The 22,307-nt window shown below is 34.0% G+C and overlaps 1 protein-coding gene across 10 annotated transcripts in view; it reads right to left on the bottom strand.

The window, feature by feature from the left end:
* Positions 1-22,307, bottom strand: part of MPHOSPH9 (M-phase phosphoprotein 9) — a 56,589-nt gene that overhangs the window by 8,128 nt on the left and 26,154 nt on the right. For 3 of the 10 annotated variants that reach the window (XM_031948462.1, XM_012542465.3, XM_031948460.1), the window contains 12 exons: positions 21,777-21,864; positions 19,827-20,042; positions 19,030-19,077; positions 18,280-18,344; positions 16,134-16,235; positions 15,409-15,546; positions 14,929-15,092; positions 13,413-13,577; positions 12,683-12,803; positions 2,931-3,037; positions 1,802-2,061; positions 1,329-1,397 (listed from right to left, as the gene is read on the bottom strand). In XM_031948462.1, coding sequence (XP_031804322.1) covers positions 1,329-1,397; positions 1,802-2,061; positions 2,931-3,037; positions 12,683-12,803; positions 13,413-13,577; positions 14,929-15,092; positions 15,409-15,546; positions 16,134-16,235; positions 18,280-18,344; positions 19,030-19,077; positions 19,827-20,042; positions 21,777-21,864 — 1,543 coding nt within the window. Of the gene's footprint in view, positions 1-1,328; positions 1,398-1,801; positions 2,062-2,930; positions 3,038-6,250; positions 6,366-10,323; positions 10,913-12,682; positions 12,804-13,412; positions 13,578-14,928; positions 15,093-15,408; positions 15,547-16,133; positions 16,236-18,279; positions 18,345-19,029; positions 19,078-19,826; positions 20,043-21,776; positions 21,865-22,307 lie in introns of those variants that run through there. The other 7 variants (XM_031948461.1, XM_023497058.2, XR_004231271.1 and 4 more) reach the window with 7 other exon arrangements.

Raw genomic sequence — 22,307 nt, 5'->3', positions numbered from 1 at the left:
GGTTTGTCATCAGGAGTAATGGTTTTAATAATATAATTGTGGTCAAGTCACTTATTCTCAATTTCCCCATCTGTAAAATAAGAATAGTACTTGTAAAGCCTATCCGGAGTGGGATAGGGTTTTGTAAAAAAAGCCTTTTGATAAGCATTTTATAATTATGAGCTACTTATTACACCAAATAAATGCCATTGGATATTTTCTGTTTCATGTACATGTTTACTATTAACTTAAAAAATAAAGCCCTAATAAAGAAAGAGAGAGAGAGGTATTGAGATTTTTTATTATTAGCAGATTAGCAAGAAATGTTTTGCCAGAATTTGAAATTTGTAATTTAAAAATCTATTCAAGTTGATTTATGTATGTAGATCTATTTTACTATCTTGAGAATTAAAATGTTATAATCCCACTATCAACTTAAAATACTGTCCTAAAAAAATCATGTTTTCAAATTTTATCTTAAGAGACAAAAAGAATTATATCATCTGCTTTTACTTGAAATTCAACTGAATTCAATCTATATTTCAGGACAAAATAAGAACAAAGGGTAGGGGGAGGTAAAGATAAATTAAGGCTCCTGGACCTTGAATATTTTATGTGAAATTATTCTGCAAGGTGGCAGGCCAGCAGGATTTGTGCCAACTTTGATTTCCCAAATCGGCTTAAGAGGAGCTTTTCTGAAAGGCTTAGGAAATCACATAAGAAATCATGAAGCCAGGATGGGAAATTATTTAATAGAAACACTCCCCAATTTAAAAGCTAATACTCTTGCTGCAATGTGTAAAATATTACAAAGCAGAATAATTAAGACAAAACAGAGCTAAAATAGCCCTATAATTATAAGCATTTCTCTTTTATTTTTGAGAAGATTCCAGGAGAAATGCCTTTGAGTCATTTAATATACACCACCTTCTGGCCAGTTAGTGGAATGACATCCACAAAACAATTTCAGTTGCAAAATGCATCTATTTTAAGTAATTATTAATTGAGAAAATCAGGGATATGCCTTAAAACTTTGTTTTGAAATGGTTCAGTACAAGAGAACTATAATTTTAAAAACAATATTCTTAAAAAGCATGTGTTTGTAATTCTACAAAACTCTTACTAAAAAACACCAAAATGCATTCTAATTTTTCTCATAAAGTGATAATTTACCAAAAAATCCATTTTGGCTTTAGTAGTCATTTTCTTTTTAGACAGAAGCAACTGACAGATTCAATGATGGAGTTCTAATGTGAGAAAAACTAAGTCCCAAATGTGTTACAAGAAAAGCTTTAATAGATTCAAACTGTCTGAAAGTCTTGGAACAAATAGATATAAATGCCTCTCACTTGGCTCAATCTTGTTTGCAAGGTCATTCTTCCTCCAGCAGTGGGCATTCGACTCAGGGCTGCTTCTATCTGTGAACACATGCAAAAAAGGACAAAAGAATATTCTAAAAATAATTCTACTTTAGTGACAAAGTTTGATTCAAGATATTTACTTCCCAAAATTTAATGTGAATTGAAATCATTCTATAAATTGTTTCCTCCTCTTTGCTCCCTTGCCTAATCTGTCTTCAAGTGACTCCATCCCTCCTGTTATTGAAAATAGTAACTACCAAAAAGAGGGGCCCAAACTCCAACTAAGGCCTATTGGGAAAACTCTGGAAAGAGCACTTAACAGCACTTCTCCCTCCTCTAAAAGTTGGAAACTTAAGTTGGAATCTCTTCTATTGAAATCTCTTCTATCCCATTCTTTACTCATAGGTAGCATTAAGCCTAGACCAAAAGTTTCATTTTCTTTTTGAAAAGGTTTTTTTTACCTGTTGCTTTTCTTTTGTAAGTTCATCAAAAAGCTGTTCAGTTTCACTGAGGGTCCTCACATGTGCCAAATATTCAAAATCATTATTATAAGATGTTGATGTTGATTTGGTTTTACAGGGCTCATAAGGTGACTTATTCTTTTCCAAGCTTGAGGCCAAAGGTATTTTCTTCATTCCATTTGGCATGGATTGTTCAGAAGTGCAACAATTATGTTTAACATGGTGATCAGGTGTAGAAATGCATTCAAGCATTTTATTTTCTACAAGAGGAAAAACCAATCTTTAATAAAATACAATAAACTTTATAGCTAGATAAAAGATGTGTCAACACTGATTCAAATAAGATATTTGGTGGAAACACTTTTTTAAGCAGTGAAGGAGACAACAAAAACATCATCTCTTTCATAGAGTACCTTTTCTCTAAATAGTTCTAAAGAATCTATGGCTAACTTTTAAAATTTCTGACTTGTAAACTTTCATTTAAAAACTAAAATATTCAAAGGAAGGAAAACATTCCATTTCTAAGTTGTAAACCATTCTACTTTGGACAGAGAAATAACTGAACAGAGAATGGCCCCAGTAGGAAAGATTACATATAATTAAAATGCATATATATATAACTGAACAGAGAATGGCCCCAGTAGGAAAGATTACATATAATTAAAATGTATATATATATATATATATATATATATATATATAGTCCAGAACTGGATTTAATGGTTGTAGGGATTTCATGGTATGAATATTCCACTTATGCAGTTCAGTAACTCTGTAACTTATATTCTGTTCTTTAAAAGATGGCTAGGGCACTGAGTTAAGTGACTTAGCCAGGGTTACAAAACCAGTATGTGTTAAAGACAGAACTTGAATCCACATCACCCAGAGCCCATTCTCTCATTCTACTACATAACATACACCATACTATCTCTCAATGTTAATTTAATGCTAACTAAACATTAACAATCTGGTTCCTCAACCTCACATAACACTTATTTTTAGAGCCCCTAAGACATAAAATGTTTTCAAATGCAAGGAATTATAATGTAAAATTCAGACCCTTCAGAGATACCAAATCATGAAGATAAGACAAATATCATGGTTTTAAAAACATTTTGAGAAAAAATACCTTCCATATCATCTACAGAGAGAAACTGGAGTTGTTTCCTAGACTTGTTAAGCGGCATTGTTGACACAGGAACTGTATCTAAATCGTCCATAAGTATATCAAATCTACTGAAAGAAAAAAATAAATTGATCACTTATGAGGTAAAAGGACTGAATAGCACTAGTGAAATTATTTATTTTTCTCCTTTAACAACTAAGATACTACCCACTTGTACTTTAATCCTTGAAGAGATATGCCTTCTTAGGAGCACACCTTTGGCTTCTTTTAGGTCCCTGTCCTTACAGTGCAGCACTTAAAATGATTTCAGAGGGTATTCTTTTCTTGGCAAAGCTCACAGCCCAGTCACACCTTTCTCATTTTACAGATTGTACTCCATGTCCTCCCCACAAATTGTCACTAAAGCTCTCTCAAATCCTGATGACCTTCCTTCTCTGATCTCAACATTCCCTGGGGCCTAGAGCATAAGTCCAGTTCATCCATCAATTATTCTTAATTTTCATTACATAAGGAGGTCAATATCGTTTTCCAATCATATTTCCTGGGTGATAACCACTTCCACATTTACTGTATACAAGTCTCTCAAAACTTTGTCCTTTGTGAGTTCATTCTCTCCCGTGGGTTTACTCATAATCTCTACATAGTTAACTCCCAAATCTATAAATTCAACTCTAATTTATTTGGCAGAAGGCCAGTTCCATAACACCAGCTGTCTGCTAGACATCTCTTTCTTTAGCATCTTCAAATGAGTAGGTCCAAAACAGAACTCAGCTTTTACCTAAACCAGTTCCCCTTTTGAAATCACTGGTTTAATTTTAATGAATGTTTATTAAATGCCTGCATTATACTAAAGATACAAACACAAAAACAAGTCTTTGCCTCAAGTTTTATTCTATTGAAGAGATATAACATGTACACAAATGTATACAGTCATTTCACTAATAATAATTTGGGAGGATCAGGAAAAGTTTCATTTAGAACGTCACACCCATGCCCAGCCTCTTTCTACTGAGGTCAATACCTCACATCCAATCAGCTGCCAAGTCTTTTCTCACCATTCACAAGGCCAACATCCACTTTGGGTTCTCACATCTTATCTAGATGATAGCAAAAGCCTCCTGGATGGTGTCTCTGCCTCCAGGCTATATTTTCAATTTAATCCCTCTTTTATATAGCTACCCAAATCAATCTTCATAAAGTTTAGTTCTTTCATGGAGCTCCCTCCTCCATTGCCTACTGAATAAAATACAGGCTTCTCAGCCAGCTTTTAAGGTGCTCCACAGGCTGGCTCCTATCTTCTTCAAACCTTCCTTTGTACTATTTCCCTTTATGAATGCTACATTACAACCAAAATAGATTATTAAGTGTTGCCTGAATTCAGTGCTTCATTTCCTGCATTTATCTTCATTACACTTTTACAGAACATGGCTGAAGCAGACAAACATAGGTCCAGGACTACCCCAATATCAATATAGCCCTGTACAACATGAAAAAATCCAATTGTCTTTCTTAAGTGACATGGGTCTAGTCAGACATCTTCATTTTACAGATGAGAAAACTGATGCCCAAAGAGGGGAAAATGATATGTCCAAAGTCACAGAGGAAATCGAGACAGGATTTTAACCTATGTACTCAAAAAATGCAAATCCAGTGCTCCTTCCATTACAAATACGCAGGCTCCAACATACTGCTCTTTCTCCATAAACTGTGCTGTTTCATGTTATCTTCTGCTTAGAAATGCCCTGTCAAAGAAGTCAAAGAATGCAGCTATCCACACACACACAAACACAGTATTATGGTAGCCATTAATTTATCAATTTGAAAGGAGATCTTTAGTTGAGTGACCCCACATATATGCTTAACCCCAAATATTTTCATTAATGTTTTAGATAAAGGCATGTCATGCTTGTCAAATATACAGATAACAAAGATAAGAGGGATAAGTGATACACTGGGGTCAATTCAACAAGCATTTATGTTTTAAGGCATTTTGCCTAGGTAAAGGGGATACAAAGATAAAATGAAAAACAGTCCCACTTTGCAAGGAATTGACATCCTCTGGGGTGAGGAGAGTTACAAAATATATACAGCTAAGCAAAAATAAAAGATTTGAAAAAGAGAGCCAGTACTAACAACCAGAAAATCAAAAAAGATTTTCTAACAAAGATGATACAAGTGTTGAACCTTAACAAAATCCAAGGATTCTAAAAAAGGGTTTCTTTAACTTTTTCCACTCGTCATTCCTTTTCCCTCAAGAAATTTTTATATGACCTTGGGCATACAGATGTGAGCCCACACACACATAAGACCAATCCTTTCACTAGATTTTTACATGATGAGATGATCTTTTCCTTTCCTTTATCTCATCTTATGAGGTAAAAGAACCCTGAATAAAGAAAACACACACATCGATTTTGTAAATCGAATATTTACTGATAATAAATCATAATTTTGTGACCCTAACATTCAGTTACAGGACCTCATATGAAGTTGCAACCCACAGCTTAAGAAATGTCAATCCTTACACCTTTGGTTCAAATTATCAAGATCAAGAATACAAACTGGGAAGGATGGCCATTCAGCAGTGAAATCTAAAAAAGACCCAGGGAACAGGAGATCTGAGAAACAGGAGATCAATATCAGTGGTTTCCTATGTAAAGCTATTTTATTTTTTACTATGTATTTTATTTTATGCATTTAAAACCATGACTATTAAGTGAAACCTATGCAACCTCTTTTCAGAGCCCAGGACACACAGAAATCTCCAAGTCAAGAAGCTGGAGATGCTAGCCAGCCTTTGCCAAAAGCACAATTCCCAGCCATCAGTGGCCCAACATTTCAAAGAAATGAGTAATAGGTCTGTATAAAAGGCAATGCACTTCCATCTAAGGCCCTAAGCACCCTAGGGATCCCAAATTTCAGGGTGCCAAAGGTACTCATGAACCTCTAATTCTGGGGATTTAGGAGATTTGGGGCCAAGTGCCTGAATAGGCTTTTAAAGGATGAATCTAGCTTAATCTGGTTATTTACTGACTTTCTCAGGAAAAATCTCCCACTTCCTCTCCTCACTACCTATGGCTCTCCTGTGCTTTTTAGTGACATGAATCTGTTTGTCACTGTCCCCATACCATTCTCCTCACCAAATAAAAACTAGAAGACCACCTAACATTAATTAGATCACATCATACAAGCCCCTCATTTTGTGAGGAAACCTGAGGGCATACAGAAGTTAATTGACTTGCTCAGTGTGACATACATAAGGAAAAAACTAAGGCTTTGAACCCAGACAACTGAGTCCAAGTCCAGCATTCTTTCCACTGTACCCTTTTATCTTCCTCCTGAGTCATCACATCACGGGACCCACGAACTCCTGTCACATTTCATATGATTTTTTCCCAATTCCATGGCAGACAAACTTCCAGCTCCTGTTTCCTTTATCTGTGTGTTGAAATAAAAATGTTTTCCCTCTTCTCTCCAGAATCCCTATCCTATTTCTCTACACAATCCTTAGCCCCTGTGTCTCCCAATCTGTTGTGTCTCTTAGAACCCACATGTTAAACCATCTTCTCTTAATCTCAGTTCTAAATTACCAGAAATTCTGCCTTCTGGCATTAAAGGATCCCCATTTTCACCAGAAGACACAATTCCCTGACCACACTCTCCAGCACTTAATATTTTTCTCTTCTTTCCCAACACCTAGAGCCTGCAGGAAAAGGTTTATTCCTCATTCCTCACTGCCATTTCCAACTCAAGCAACCTTTGTTCCTTGTTTCTCTTCACACTCTCTCTCTCTCTCTCTCTCTCTCTCTCTTTCGCGCGCGCGCTTTCTCTCTCTCTCTCACCTTATATCCCTTTTGAGATTATCGACTGGCCTTGATCTTATTCTCTCCTTTCTCATGGAGTCCATTAAGTCCCTGGCTCATGACCTTCTCCATTCTAAAACCTACCTTCAGATGGCAGAGATCTCAATATAAATATCTTGTATCCTCAAAAATTCTAGCCTCTCAACAACAAGATTATACAGTGATCAATTCTGATGGACGTGGCTCTGTTCAACAATGAGATGATTGAAGCCAGTTCCAATGATGTTGTGATGAAGAGAGCCATCTACACTCAAAGAGAGGACTGTGGGAACTGAGTGTGAATCATAACATAGCATTTTCACTCTTTTTGTTGTTCACTTACATTTTGTTTTCTTTCTCATTTTTTTCTTTTTGATCTGATTTTTCTTGTGCAGCAAGATAATTGTATAAATATGTATACATATATTCAATTTAACATATTTTTAAATATGTTTAACATATATTGGATTATTTTCTGTCTAGGGGAGGGAGTGGGAGAAAGGGGTGGGAAAATTTGGAACACAAGGTTTTGCAGGGATCAATGTTGAAAACTTATCCATGCATATTGCATGCATATATCCATGCATATATTTTGAAAATAAAAAGCTTTAATAAAAAAAAAATTCTGGCCTCCCAGTTCTTCAACTTCAATTCTCATATGATTCCTTCATTCCACCCAAGTACCTCATGTCCTTGTCCAAACCCATAATTGTGCTACTTCCATGTACGAAACTTTGCAATTTAACTTTGTTCATAGTTGCCATCTTTCCACTTTTCACTGTTCCTCAACATAAATTATTCATTCTTATTGCAACCTCCAACAAGCACCTCGACCTTTCCTTGTGTTCCCCTTTCTTCACTTCTCTGGCCTCACTTTGATTTATGTAAGACTCCTTAGGTCTGTTTTTCTTGACAAGGTTGAATGACATGGTCTTTGAGGTTGTAGACCTGTTAGGATCCTTTCTTCAGTATGAAACCTACAGTCAACCAATTCAACCATTATTTTCTAGTCCTGAATCCATCACTTGCCATGTCCTCTTGTCCAACTCCAACAGGTGGGGTTAATCATACTATCAGCATCCTTCATTACTACTCTTGCTAATAAAAATTATTTAATCATATCAAAGATCCACAACAAATCTATGTTAGTTGTCTAATTTCAAGTGGTCAGTCACTGTCTTTTCTTTTTTCCTTGACTAACTTTTGCTTGCATACTACAACAAAATGATTATTCTACACCCTCCCTTCTTTCTTCAAAGTCTCTACCATCAACCTTGCCCTTCCTTCTCTTTCAATAGAGAGGGAATTTCTACTCTTTATTGTTCTAGAAGCTACATTTCAAAAAGGACATAGAAAAAGAAGTGTCCAGAAGAGGGCAATCTGGATGATGAAGAAATTCAAGTTCATGCCAGAAGTGGACCAAGCGAAGGAGCTAGGTATGTTTAGTTTAGAGAAGTGGGGGAATTCCTTGGGGGAATGAGAGAGCTAATGAGAGAGAAAGAAGAATTCGATTTGTTCTTTTTAGTCCCAGAAAGCTGAACTAGGAGCAGTGATTTGGAAGTTGCAAAGCAGTAAACTTAAGCCTAATGAAAAATAGAGTTCAAAAGCAAAATAGGCAGCCTTGAGAAATGGTAGGTGGTCCCTCATTCTCAAGTAAAAGCTCAATGACAATTTTTTAGGGAGTAGAGGAAATTAGTTTTCAGTTGCAGTTTAGCGTGGCCAACTTTGAAATTCTGTGATACTTTACTGAGAAAACAGAGCCCTACCTCCCTCTTTTTCCCTATTCTATACCCTCAAACTTCTCTAGCCAACCACTAATTCTTTCCTCTTCTGTTGTAGCTCTTGGATAGAAGGATGCCTAAAAGACCACCTACTCTATGTATCCTTGTGATCCCATTCCATAAACTCTCCTCTTGGAGAATGCTCCTTCAATTATTCTCATTCTCATTTTCATTCCTCTTTATCTACTTGTTGGGTCTCTGCTACCACCAAATATTCCTAGATTCTTCCCATCTTTAAAAACAAAAATAAAAATCTTTTCTTGACTATTCTGTCATCCTCTCTCAAGCTATTATCTGAGTTTTTCCTTTCATAGTGGAACTCTTGGAAAAGGCTATCTGTATTTGTTGCCTCTATTCCCCCACCTTTCATGAATTTAGCACCTATTGCTATTGCTCCTAAGAAACTCAAGGTTACCAATTACTTCTTAACTAATCCAATGGGTTTATCCTCTCCGTTAAATTGGTGAACCTCCCTGGGCTGGGACACTGCTTCCTCCTGACTCACATCTTACATATCTAACCACTTTTTTTCAATATCCTTGGCTGGGTCGTCAACATGATCTAAGAGTAGCTGTACAGTACAATAGATTTGAAATAGATACCTACAAGGTAGGACTACCTCAGGACACTGACTAGCTGTGTGATCCTGGGCAAGTGACTTAAGTGTCTCAGTTTCCTCATTTAAGAAATGGGAATAATAACATTTATCTCCCAGGATTGCTGTGAAGAGCAGAGGAAATAATGTTTGTAAAATGCTTAATTAACTCATCGCCTGGCATAAAATTTTTGTTCTATCCTTTCAATCATGTCCGACTCTTCACGACCCTATGTAAGGTTGTCTTGTCAAAGACACTAAAGTGATTTGTCATTTCCTTCTCCAGCTCATTTTACAGATGAGGAAACTGAGGCAAATAGGTTAAGAGACTCATCCAGAGCCATACATCTAGTATCTGCGCCTGCATTTAAACTCAGGTCTTTATTCCTAGCCTGACGCTCTATCGCTCTATCTACTTAGCCACCTAGCTTAGCTGTCCTTCTGGCATGTAGTAGGTGTTTAATAAATGCTTGTTTCTAAAAATGGCTTCTTTGGTACCTCTTCCAGTTTCTAGATCTTATAATCTCCCACCTGATAAGTAGATACACTCCTAAATTGTCTCTTTACACTTTCAGTGATCTCATTTATTTCCCATGAGTTCATAGGACCATCTGTTCTGATGATTAATCTATATATCCTGCCTTAATCTCTCTTCAGAACTCTAGTCCTCTAATTCTACAGCCTGTTAAATATCTACCACCGATACCTCAAATATGTTCAAAATAGAAGTCATATCTTCCCCACTAAAAATCACCCCTTCCCACTTTCAGTATTCCCTTTTACTTCTTTGATGGCAACATCCATGCTGATCCTGTTTAAGGTATACAAGCCTGGAGCCATTCATGATTCTTTACTTGTCCTCAGTTCTATAACCAACTAAGTTGACATCTGATAATCCCACATCATCTCAAGCATCCATCTTTTTCTATTCACATTAACCTAATTCAGGCCCTCATTACCTCTGATTGAAAAAAACCTCCTAATTAGTCTCTCTGCTTCTGGTCTTTTCCCTTTTCTAATCTACCTTTCACACAAATGTGAAATTAGCATCTTTAAGACATATATTTGATCATGTCACCCCTCTGTTCAAAACTCTTCAATGGTTCTGTACTATCTCTAGATAAAACAAACTTCTCAGCTTTGCATTTAAAACCCTTAACAATCTGGGGCCAACCTACCTTGCCATGCTGATTTCATAGTTTGAGTTTTTTTCCTGGACTGGATCTGTGATTTCATTGGTGTAGAGTTCAGGAAACGTCCTCTACCAGTGTTGAATAGCAAGTGCACTGCAACTTACAGTCTCAAAAGTTGGCTGGGGCTCAGAGAAATTAAGCCATTTGCCCAGGATCACAACACAAGTTTGTCAGAACCCAGAGCTTCCTAAATCCCAGGCCAGTTCTCTATCTACTACTCCATGCTTAATAAACGTTGGTTGAATTGACTGAAAGCCCAAAACAAGTCAAAAGTATAACAATGGCAACCAAAACACTAATGCCATATGAGGGTGCATGGAGAGAGGCCTGGTGCCCAGGGCAGTTCTGTTCCCTGAGTAGACCAGAGTTGGAGTGCTGTGCTCAACGGTGGGCACCACACTTTAGGAAGCATGCTGATAAGCGAAGAATATCCAGAGAAGGGCAACCAGGATGGTGGGAGACCTTAATATCATGCCATGTGATGATTGGTTGAAGGAAGCAGGAATGTTTAGCCTAGAGAAGAGAAGATTTAGGGGGGGAATGATAGCTGTCTTCAAGTACTGGAAGGACTGTCCTGTAGAAGAGAGATTAGACTTGTTTTACTTGTTTTTCTGAGCCTGAGAGGGCAGAACTAGGAACAAAGGGGGTAAGTTAAAAGGGGAGGCAATTAAAGAATCAAAATTAACTTCTTAATATCTAGCAAAGTCACAAAATAGAATGGGCTGCTTGGGAAGGTAATGAGTTCCCCCTCAATGACAGGTCTTTGGGCAAAGACTATTGCTTACTATCAAGGAATTATAAGAGGAATTTTGTTTATGTACATGCTGGACTTGCCTCTTCACACTCTGAGATGTTAGGATTCTAAGACATTAAGAATCCAGCAGCATTAAGTTGTATTTTACTGTATTTTTTGAGATTTTCATCTTTCCATTCCAGGAATATGAGCCCCAAAGGAATTGAGCATCAAAGATTTATTTCCTATGACCACTGAGGGCACCACTACCTTCCCAACCTTGGATTCTCAACATCCTTTACACTCACACTACACATAGCCAATTTGTTGCCAACTTTCATCATTTCTCTATATATCACTTTTATACATCCCCTTCTCTCTGCACACATAGCTACCACCCTTAGTATATATCCTCATCACCTCACATTTGAATTACTGCAAAAGCTTTCTGATTCACCTCTCTTCTTTCCAAATCCATCCTTCACTCAGCTTTCCTAATTCTTAGGACTATGTCATTCTTTATCCCCCTCAATAATTGCACTATTATCACTTATATTGTTCTTTTAAGTTTTGCAAAGCTCTCTGAAGTAGTTGTCTCAGTTGATCTTTACAACAACCCTAGAAGACATTATTCCTACTTTGCAGAAGGAGAAACTGAGGTTGCGAGAAGCTAAAAAAGCTTGCCCAGGATCACACATCTACTAAATAGTTCCCTGTTAATTCCAGGATCAAATCTAAAATATGGCCCCTGTTCATTTTTACAGTCTTCCCACATTTGACAATAGCTATGAGACCATGACCTTCTGGCTGAAATAACCTTAATGTTCCATCTCCTGACCTTTTAATTGGCTCTATCAAACTGGAATACTCTTCCCTTGCTTCTTCTGTATCTTTTGGTTTCTGGGCTTTCTTCAAGACTTATGTGAAATCAAGATTTGTGAAATCCTTAATTCAGTCCTTTTCTTCCCACCTCCACCTGACACTTCCCTTTGGCCCTGCCATCTGCACTGGACATATTTTGCATGTACAGGTGTTTGCATGTTAATTCCCCCATTAGAATGTGAGCTCCTGTAAAGAAGGAGCCGTGTTTTTGCTTTTCTTTGCATCCCAGGAACTTAACATCATGTGTAGCACACAGTACAAGTTTAATGAATGCTTGTTGACTACTTTCAACTAAAATCCAAATCTTTAATAACAGACCGGAAACTATCTAATGATAAAGGCATTGGTTTTAGCAGCTTAAAATAATTTTCATCAATAAATTATATTACAACCTAACAATTTATTTTAACTGTTGACTTTTCAAAATCTTATTTTTATTTTTAGCTTTGATTTTTATAGCACTTTCATTTCCAAATCTATCCCTCCCCTTCCCTACTCAGGAAATTTTTTTCTAACAAAGATTTTAAAAGAAAAGAGGGAAAAGGTAGTTCAGCAAAGTCAACCAACAAATAAACCATATCTGACCATATTTAACCATATCGGTAATATCCTCCTCCTAGCTTTCCATTTCTGTATACAAAGAGGGAAAGAAAATTCATTTTCCCCACTCTTCTCTGAGGCTAAGTAAGTTTGAGCTTTATGAGTTTAATACTATTTTAAAGAACTTACCGATTTGAATTACTATCATCTTTGCTACGTATATGGCTAAATCCTTGCGAGAAATTCTCTTTAGGGGATCGCTTTGGACTGTATGCCATCATCACTGGTGTTAGCATAATATCTCTTTTAGCTATGGGAAAGAAAAAAAAAAGCTTTTTCTGTAAGATGCAAAACATCTCATATTATCAAAATATATTTGTGACACTAAGCAAAACTGGTTCCCCCCCCCCCCCCCCGCCGGAATATACAAGTATACTGGAAAAATCAGTAGAGTATATATCTAATACATTAGAATATGTCCTAAGACATCTTCTTAGCTATCGCCTAAAAAAGAAATCTCAGGTACAGAACTTTGCTGCCTCACTATAAATACCCCTGTGGCTGAACAAGGGAAGGTGATTGCTATTCAGGGTCCTTGTGCCAATGAACAGATGGTTAAAATTCTTGCAAAGAATATTCAATTAAAGCAACCATCTGATTTATTTTTTTATATGGGAAAAGGAACAAGAAATTCTCTTGATTCAAGAAAATCCCAGGCTATCTAATTAACTCTCTGGTCACTTTTCATAGTAAGTACAAGCATCCCAAGAGCTCCCTCATTCAGCAGCTTTTATTGAAAACCTACTACTGGGGAGGGGCCCCCAAAATAGAAAACACAAGCACAATGTTCAATTCTAATTAGGGCTAAATCACATATAACTTTTTTAGGGCACAAGAAACGTATAAATTCAACCCTTACTTAAAGTATTTGATTTTCGGTTTGAAGGTGGGAGAGATGATGATCTCTGTGAAGATGAACAATGATATTTCCTTGATCTCTGATGACAACCTTTCTCTAGGGACCGATTTCTACTGAAAGTGGTGTCAGGAGCAAATCCTACAGTTTGACGGCGACTTGATGTTTCTGTTACAGACAAATATAAAGAAACCTTATTTCTGTTTTCTGTCTTCACTAATAAGTGAAGTCTTTATTTCAGTTGGTTCTTTCAGTTGACTCTTATACTAGTGCCCTGAAATCTATTTTTACCCATAACTGAGTTGCAGTGACTATAACCATTAACTTACTTCATAGAACAAGTATATTTTTTAAGAGAAGAAATTGTTGCATGTAAAATTTATAATAAATATATTCCTTTTCCCACCATACATGCAATGAACATATAGTCTTTAAAATAATGTTATTTATTTGTTTGTTTTTCATTTAGTAAGTTGAGATATTGATTTACGCTAAAAAGATAGGCTGCTTTTCTAAGTATGCCAGTAAAATACTCATCAAATATATTGGGAAATAAAAAGGTAGTCAATTAAAATGTCTAATGATAAAGATGTGAAAATTAAAAATGTTTAAGCAGTACTACTATACATGTTTTATTATCACTATTACTATATTATGACAAACTTATTTTATACCATTCTATTGTTCAGAAACTATTCAAATATCCATAATAATGATATGCGAACCTTAGTAATTAATAAGTGAAAACTATAGTATGCATATTGATGGGAAGACATGATAGCCCTAGAATTTTTAAAGCATTTCTATGAAGGAGGTCAACAAGATATATTCAGTTGCACATATTTTACCTATATGAGATTGTTTGCTGTTTTGGAGAGAAGAGCTCTCTTGGGAAAAGGAAGGAAGTAGAAAAATTTGGAACACAAAATCTTACAAAAATGAATGTTGAAAACTAACTTTATATCTATTTGGAAAAAATAATGTTAAAAATTTTAAAAATAAAAGACATTCAGAGAAAAGTAAAATTTCCATTTGCCTCACAGTTTCACTCCCATTAATAGCTTTTACTTCTGCTTTAAAAAAAATAAATAAATCATTTCCCAATATACACCACTACCCCTTTCATGAATCTTTCCCAGTAAGAAAAAAAAATTGAGCCAAATCCACATAGAAGGGATTATTTTTGACAATAGGCATCATCAATCCACCCCCCACGATAGTTCCCCATAATTTTCTACCAAGAGGAGTGTTCTTTTCTGAGTCCAACCAACATAGAACACTGCAATTAATCTCAGTGTTATAGCACTTTACTATTGCTTTATACTTTTTCTTTTTAAACAACTGTCAGATATGACAGAAAAGTTGTTTCAGTTACTCATCTATAAAATGGATTTAAATAATAATATATTACAGTAATTTTACTCCATTACTTGAGCAATTTAATATGAAAGAAATGTAATTTTAAAAAATAAAGTTAATACATAGCAAAAAAAAAAAAAAAAGAAAAAGGAATATTTACTATTTGATATGTCCTCATTCTCTGTTTGTGTGCCCCAATTTTTAAGTATTTTTCCTTCTTCATGATTTTTGTAACTTTTGATGCTTGATGGATCTGAAGCCGACCTTTCTTTTAAACTTGGTGAGTCATTGAGTGGACAGTCCTTTTCAGGAGGAGTATGGTACCTTAAGAAGTTTTTGTTAGAACATGTTAAGTGTTTTATGTTAAAATATATAACTGAGATAAATTATTTTATCAATACGTAACAAGGTCAGTTGATTACAATCAAAATTGAATGAAATACTTTACAAATTAAAGCCCATTTTTAAATCTAAGACCTAAAAATAGAAACAGACTGATAACCCAGTATGTTCCAAGCAATAAAAGTCAAAACCTCTTAAAATATGACCATTAAAATTTCTGTAGCTCACCAAAAATGTTTTGTAAATAATAAAAACATACAGCATTTCCTACATATGCTGTATATTGAAGTTATCTTACCTAAGAGTGTAGGATTCCCCAAACTGGTTATGGACCAAATTATCTTGACCGTCTAAAGGCTGGCCGGTAAAGATGGAATATTCTGCTCCTGGTATCAACCACTTCCGCCTGCTAACATCGGAAGCTGTTACTGTGTTACTAGAGTGGAAAACATCAGTTTGAATTGTTTGTGGCTTACTAATTTTTTTTGAAAAAATTAGCATTTTAATAAATGAAATGTAAAAAACAATACAATAATATATGATAAATAAATTCTTAGGAAAAAATGCTTAAAACAAACTTATATTTGTTAAAAAAAAAAACAAAAAACTGGTCTCATCATTCACATTATTTATAAAATAATTGCCAGTAAACAATTTTGTATTCTATATTAGTATTAAAGTTCAGTATACTTTAGACCAACTTTAAAAAATTATTTTACAATACACATTACAAATGTTGTTTTATAGACAATCCCATAGAACTATATTTACCAGAGTCTAATTAAAGCAATAATAATTATTGTGCAACTTTCTAAAAGAAATGTCAAATTTAAGCAAAAATTATGGTTATATTAAGACCTGGTTGTAAATTTTACCTACCACCAAGTACATAATGAAGAATCTAAGACCAATGCCAGGGTTCAATGAGCCTTCTACTAAAATTTAAACTCCATCTTTTATTCCCCACCCCAAGTCCTAATAATGGGCATAACCCTTATTTATAGATGAGATGGAATAGCTTACCTGGTAAGGGATGTTGGCATTTGATTTTTGGTATTACTACGGAGTTTTGACATATTTTCATGTTCTACTTGCTTGATCTGGGCTTCAAGTTTTGAAATTGTTCTAATTCAAAAGTAATAAAATGTATTTAAATACTTTTAAGATACAGACAACTATTTTATTTCTAGAAACAAATTCTTATGGAAAAGAAAACAGGGAGGAGATATATAATACCTACCAATACCCCCGATTTAAGACCTTATTCTTTCATTATAAGTTTACTACAAAAAACACACCAAAGATAAAAAATGAGGGAAAGAAGACGACAAGAAGAAAAAAATAAAACAAGCACAGCCATTAAATTCCATAAAGGAACATTTCAAAACATTACAATGGGAGAATTAATTATTATTAGAGCTTTAAACTTTTATATAGAATAGCTTGTTAATTTAAGAATTTGTGTGAAAAATATACTATACATATTTTAAAGTCAAAATACCATGATAAAAATACTGTGCACAATTAGGCAAGAAGATCTAATAAAATTGAATACAGTCTTAAAATATTATTTTAAAACTCGTATTCCATACTACCTAGAGTTAATACAAAAGTCTTCAAAAGTTAAGAATCAAATAAATTACCAATTAGAAATATTTCCGTTTTCCTTAAAGGTAAAATAACTCACAAATAAAGAAAATTCAGGTAAGATATTAATAAATTAATAAGCCTTTCCTACCTTTTTATTTCTTTTTTTAAAAGAAATGTGACTCAGTAGAATTAACAAAATGAGGCTTTATTCATTGTACTCCTGGTTACAATATCACTTTTCAAAAAGAGTAATATTCTCCTTTGCTGGCATCTTACCATGTACTCTAATAATAATAATAAAAATAGCTAACATTTACATATTTCTTCCTATATGTCAGGCATTTTATTTGCTTTTAATACTTATAGAAAGATTATTTTTTAGTACTTTGAGAAAGATTATCTCATTTAACTTGCAACAATCCTGGGGAGGTAAGTACTATTATTATTCCTAGAAGTAAGGCAGGCATCTAGATATTAAGTAACTTGCCCAAGTTCATAGAGTTAGTAACTGCCTAACTGAGCTAAGGTTTTCTTGCTTCCAGGCATTCTATCCTCTGAGACTTTTCTACTATTTTACATGAAGCTTACTTTTAAACCAAAATTCCCTGAAGGGAAAGTTGTGAGAAAGGATTGAGAAACTATTTAGGATGGGAGTTAAATTAACTAAAAGAACTGCTTCTAGAATAAAACAGATCCAGGGAAGGAAACTATTTAGGATGGTAGTTAAAATTAACTAAAAGAACTGCTTCTAGAATAAAACAAATCCAGGAAAGAGGAGAACAGAATGAAGAAAGACTATTTAAATCTTGAGTATATTTTTAATGGGCATTAATTATGTCATATGGTATTATGAATTTCTAATTCATAACATAGGACTTTTTTTTGGTACCCAAACCTAAGTACACAAATTTTAAAATAAAATATTAATGCTGTTTGGGGGTTCATTATAACAAACTACCCATATATCTCTGTTCCTTAGTATCATGAACAATTAAAATGTAGTGTTTATTTCTAGAGTCTTTAAGAAAGCAAATTAAATCCCTAATTTTCTTAAGATGGTTTGGATGCATTCTTCTTCGGGAGGATGATAATGTATTAACTGAACTTAAGAAAACTTCAAAGTTCTAGGGGCAGCTAGGTGACATAGTGGCTAGAGCACTGGCCCTGGAGTTAGGACTTGAATTCAACTATAACCTCAGATATTTTCTAGCTGTGTCACCCTATGTAGCAAGTCACTTAACCCCAATTGTCTCCCCCCTCCAAAAAAAAATTCTTTTTAGTCCTAGACTCTACATAGTTATTAAGGCTGTCCAAAAATAATTAAATAAAACACCACAACAGAGACAAATGTGCATTACTATAGCAATAGCTATACAATCATTCTATAATGTTTATAATCTTATCCCAAATTCTGCTTTACCTTTTCATTTCTTTAGAAACTTTAGAAACAGTAACAACAATTTTTATGCTTCAATGAAAATCTCATTTTTCCTAGACAGTTTAAATAAAGTCATGTATGCTGAGCACGCAACTAGGAAGTCTTTTTTACAATCACATAAAAGGTAGTACCACATTTTACCTTTTCAAATCAGAAATCTGAGTATTTGCATCAAGCAATTTGTTCTCAGTTGTATTTAATGTATCCTATGAAAATAAAGGAAAATTTAGATACCGATGTATATAAACATTTCTTTGTACAACTTACATTTTAGAATTTTTAATGCTGTCATCCTAATGTTTTACTAAAGAGTTTAAAAATGCAAGTTCATATAATTCTACAAATTTTGAACCTTTCACATATCTGACCAAAACCAAACACGATCTGTGCCCAAATTATGTGAACAACTCTGGGACTTAGCCCAAATAAATCAGGTGTGACATGTTCTGACTGTGTAGAAACCACCTAATTGGAAAATGAATAAAACCAAAAAGCTTAAATTTTCTTATTTTTTAGTGGAATGATCTTTCTAAAATGCAGTACTCAAATTTAGCTGCAATAAAAAATTCAAACACAATCAGCAAATAGTTCTGTAGGAGACAAGTGAAACAACATTTCCCCATAAGAAGCTCTTAAGGAAATAAGACCTTTATTATCATCTTCCAATATTATTTAACAACGTATGGTACTTGATCATTTTTCAAAAGCATTCCCATACCATTTGATCCTTCAACAACCTTGTGAAAGAAGTACAATATTATCCCTATTTTGCAGATAAGTAAACAGAAAGAGACATTAAAGGTAATTGGATTTGTTCACATTACTAAGAACTGGAAATTATTCAGTTCAGTGCTCTTTCCACTATTCAAAATATAAATGATCAATCTCTACCTTTACTCTTTCATGTTGTTTTCCAAGGGACTGATATTCTCCTAGAAGCTACAAGAAAAAGAATAAACTTTACTATAACATTACCTATTACAGAATATCATAAAACAACACTTTATAATCAGCTAGTAAAAGGATTTAAATTCATTTCTTAAAAATAAGATTGTATTTCTCAAAATAAGCCATACATATGTTTACAAAATAAAATTATTCATTTCCAATTTTTGATTTAAAAAATTCATATAATAATTATGCCTTAAGAAAAGGATCTGAAAAATCAATACAAAAATAAATTGTCAACAAAGTTCTTTCACATATAATACCAGGACAGAAAAATAAACTAAGGAAAATTCTCTTACTCAGACTAGACTACAACCTAAAGTTTTAACCAACTTAGCTACGACGTAGCTAATGTAGACTTAAAACCAATCTCAAATAAAACAAAAGAAAACAAAAAAATGAAGAATTCCCAAAGCTTCTCTAAATCCTAACATTTTTACCTTACCAGACACACAGATGAGTCAGATACCTCAACAGTAAAACTGAAGACAGAAAGCAATTGAGTAGGTGAGGGTGATGCCAAAAGTCTTTTAAAGCTCTGTCTCCCTGCTGTTGTAAGATGAAAAGACCCTGTCTGAATTGGTATGGCATAAATGCAGTTAGAGCAAAGTTATATTAAACTCAAATGTACTTTGAAAAAAGTTAGAATAAAGTCAATTTTATAAAAATATTTTAACAAAAGCACCACTAAAACCTTAACTAAAAGTATGATAAAGAGCTACTATTGTTTTCTCACTTACAGCTTGAAACATTTTGTTTTCTTGTTTTATTCTAGCATCTTTATCATCTGAGAGTTTGTAAGCTTTATCAAATGCTTCTTCTAGATCCTTTAGTCGGGATTTGAGTCGACTGATGGTGTTATCTTTTTCTTTATTACTTGCTCGCATTTCCTCAATACGTTCCTGCAAAATTTTGGAAGCATTACTGGATGCATTGAGGTGTTCTCTCAAATCACTCTACAAAATAAAAACAAAGATAATTACTAGTTATTCTTAATGAAAGAATACATTTCTACCTCAAATGCCAAATGCATAAAAGCATCAAAAGGATGAAATGTAAAGTTCATCACTGTGGACAGAAAATGGAAATAGCATCATCAAATTTAAATATCTCATGGTAAAGTGACAAAGGCAAGGAAAAAGAGTTGAGAAACCAAGCCCTCCTAAAAGATGATGGCTTCCTTTACTCTCTGCAGTGAAAATGAATACTTGTAGCAGCAGGAGGAGATTCTGAATGGATGGTATAACTTGACACTTATCATTTACATATCTATTACATGCAAATGAATCCTTTAAAGTTGTTTCTCCACTATCTTCTATAAAAATGTGAAATAAAATTAAAATGTCTACCTAGTACATATACCAACCAAATATAAGAAAGAAAAATAAGAAAAAGAAAAAAAAACAGGTATTTTTCACAGCAACACCTGAATGTAATTTTAGAGGGATTCAACTTGGGCAACAACAGGATCATAAAAAAAGGAAAAGGATCATGTGTGCAAAAATGTTTGTAGCAGCTCTTTTTGTGGTGGCAAGGAACAGGAAATTGAGTGGATGTCTGGGAATGGCTGAATAACTTATGGTATATGAATGTCATGGGAAATTACTGTTTTATAACAGTATTTATAATCAGCAGGCTGATTTCTGAAAGGTCTGAAGAAATTTAAAAGAACATGCTAAGTAAAGTGAAGCAAAAGAATATTGTACACAACAACAAGAAGATTATGTGATGATCAACTCTGATGGATTTGGCTCTTTTCAACAATGAGGTGATCTATGTCAGTTCCAATAACCTTATGATGGAGAGAGCCATATGCATCCAGAGAGAGGACTATGGGAACTGAATATGGATCACAACATAATATTATCACTTTTTTTGTTGTCTGTTTGCTTTTTTCTTTCTCATTTTTTTTTTCCTTTTTGATCTGAGTTTTCTGGTGGAACATGTCAAATGTAGAAATATGTTTAGAAAAATTGCACATATTTAATCTATATTGATTATATTATATATACCGACTAGACAGATAGATTATATATATATACTTCCTGTCTACAGGAAAGAGTGGAAGGAAGGGAGAAAACTATGGAACACAAAGTTTTGCAAGGGTAAATGTTGAAAACTATTTTTGCATGTATTTTGAAAATAAAAAGCTGTTTAAAAAAAAAAGAACTGCACATATTTATCTTATATCAGATTAGCTGCTGTCTTGAGAAGGGCCTTGGAAGAGAGAAAGGGAGAAAAATTTGGAACACAAATGTCTTAAAAAAATAAATGCTGACAATTACGTTTACATGTATTTGGAAAATAGAATACCATTGAAAAATTAAGAAAAAAAACCTTGAGCAACACACAAAAGATATAAAGATTTATTTCAAAGCAATGGAAAGTTAGGTTATCAACATACCACACAAGGACTCCTTCAATTTAAAGGTTGGGACTAAATGGCTGAGGTCCCTTTCAAACTCTCAAATTTTGTGATTCTTTATACTGAGATCATGATACTCAAAACATTATCAGCCTTTCAAGAAGGATAGTATCCTAAAAGGTCTGACAGTAAAAACAATAATAATCACAACTTAAATTGCATTTTAAAGTTTGCAAGTCACTCTCCTCAGAAAGCCTCCTTCATATCTCTATCCTATGTAATACAGAAAGCATAAACCTACCAGAACACAACATGAATTACTTACCACTTCCAATTCCAGCAAATTATTTTTGTTCTCCAGTATTTTCATATGAGCATTGGCCTCATTCAGAGCACCACCTAATTGGTCACATCTAAAACCATAAATCAACAATCAGAAGAAAACGTCCACAAAATTAAAAAATTAGAGAATGAAAACTCTTTCCTTAGGAATAACACATGAAGTTGATTTCCAGTACGTAAGTTAAAGCTGACTGTCCAGTGTGAGCTAAAATCTAAGATAGTTACTTTAATAAAAGATATTTCAAGAAGATAGATGATACTATTCTAATGGTTTGAGGAAAAAATGCATTTCAAAATCCCTAATTTCAAATGTGTTAATTGATATATGTATAGATATCAATTAAGTAACACGTTATATGTATCTCCTGTTGAAAATTTAAGATACAAAGCAAAGACAAACTACTTAAACATAATAATAAATCAATCTACCCTAATATCATCAATTGTATAGGGTTATGGAGTTGGTATGCAAGTAATATATATGATGGATATTATACTGTCAAAGAAATGGCTT

Source organism: Sarcophilus harrisii, chromosome 1, assembly GCF_902635505.1.
Source record: "Sarcophilus harrisii chromosome 1, mSarHar1.11, whole genome shotgun sequence".
NCBI classification, from domain to species: domain Eukaryota; kingdom Metazoa; phylum Chordata; class Mammalia; order Dasyuromorphia; family Dasyuridae; genus Sarcophilus; species Sarcophilus harrisii.
The sequence above is the reverse complement of the archived record's forward strand: the minus strand, read 5'-3'. Positions and strand labels throughout refer to the sequence as shown.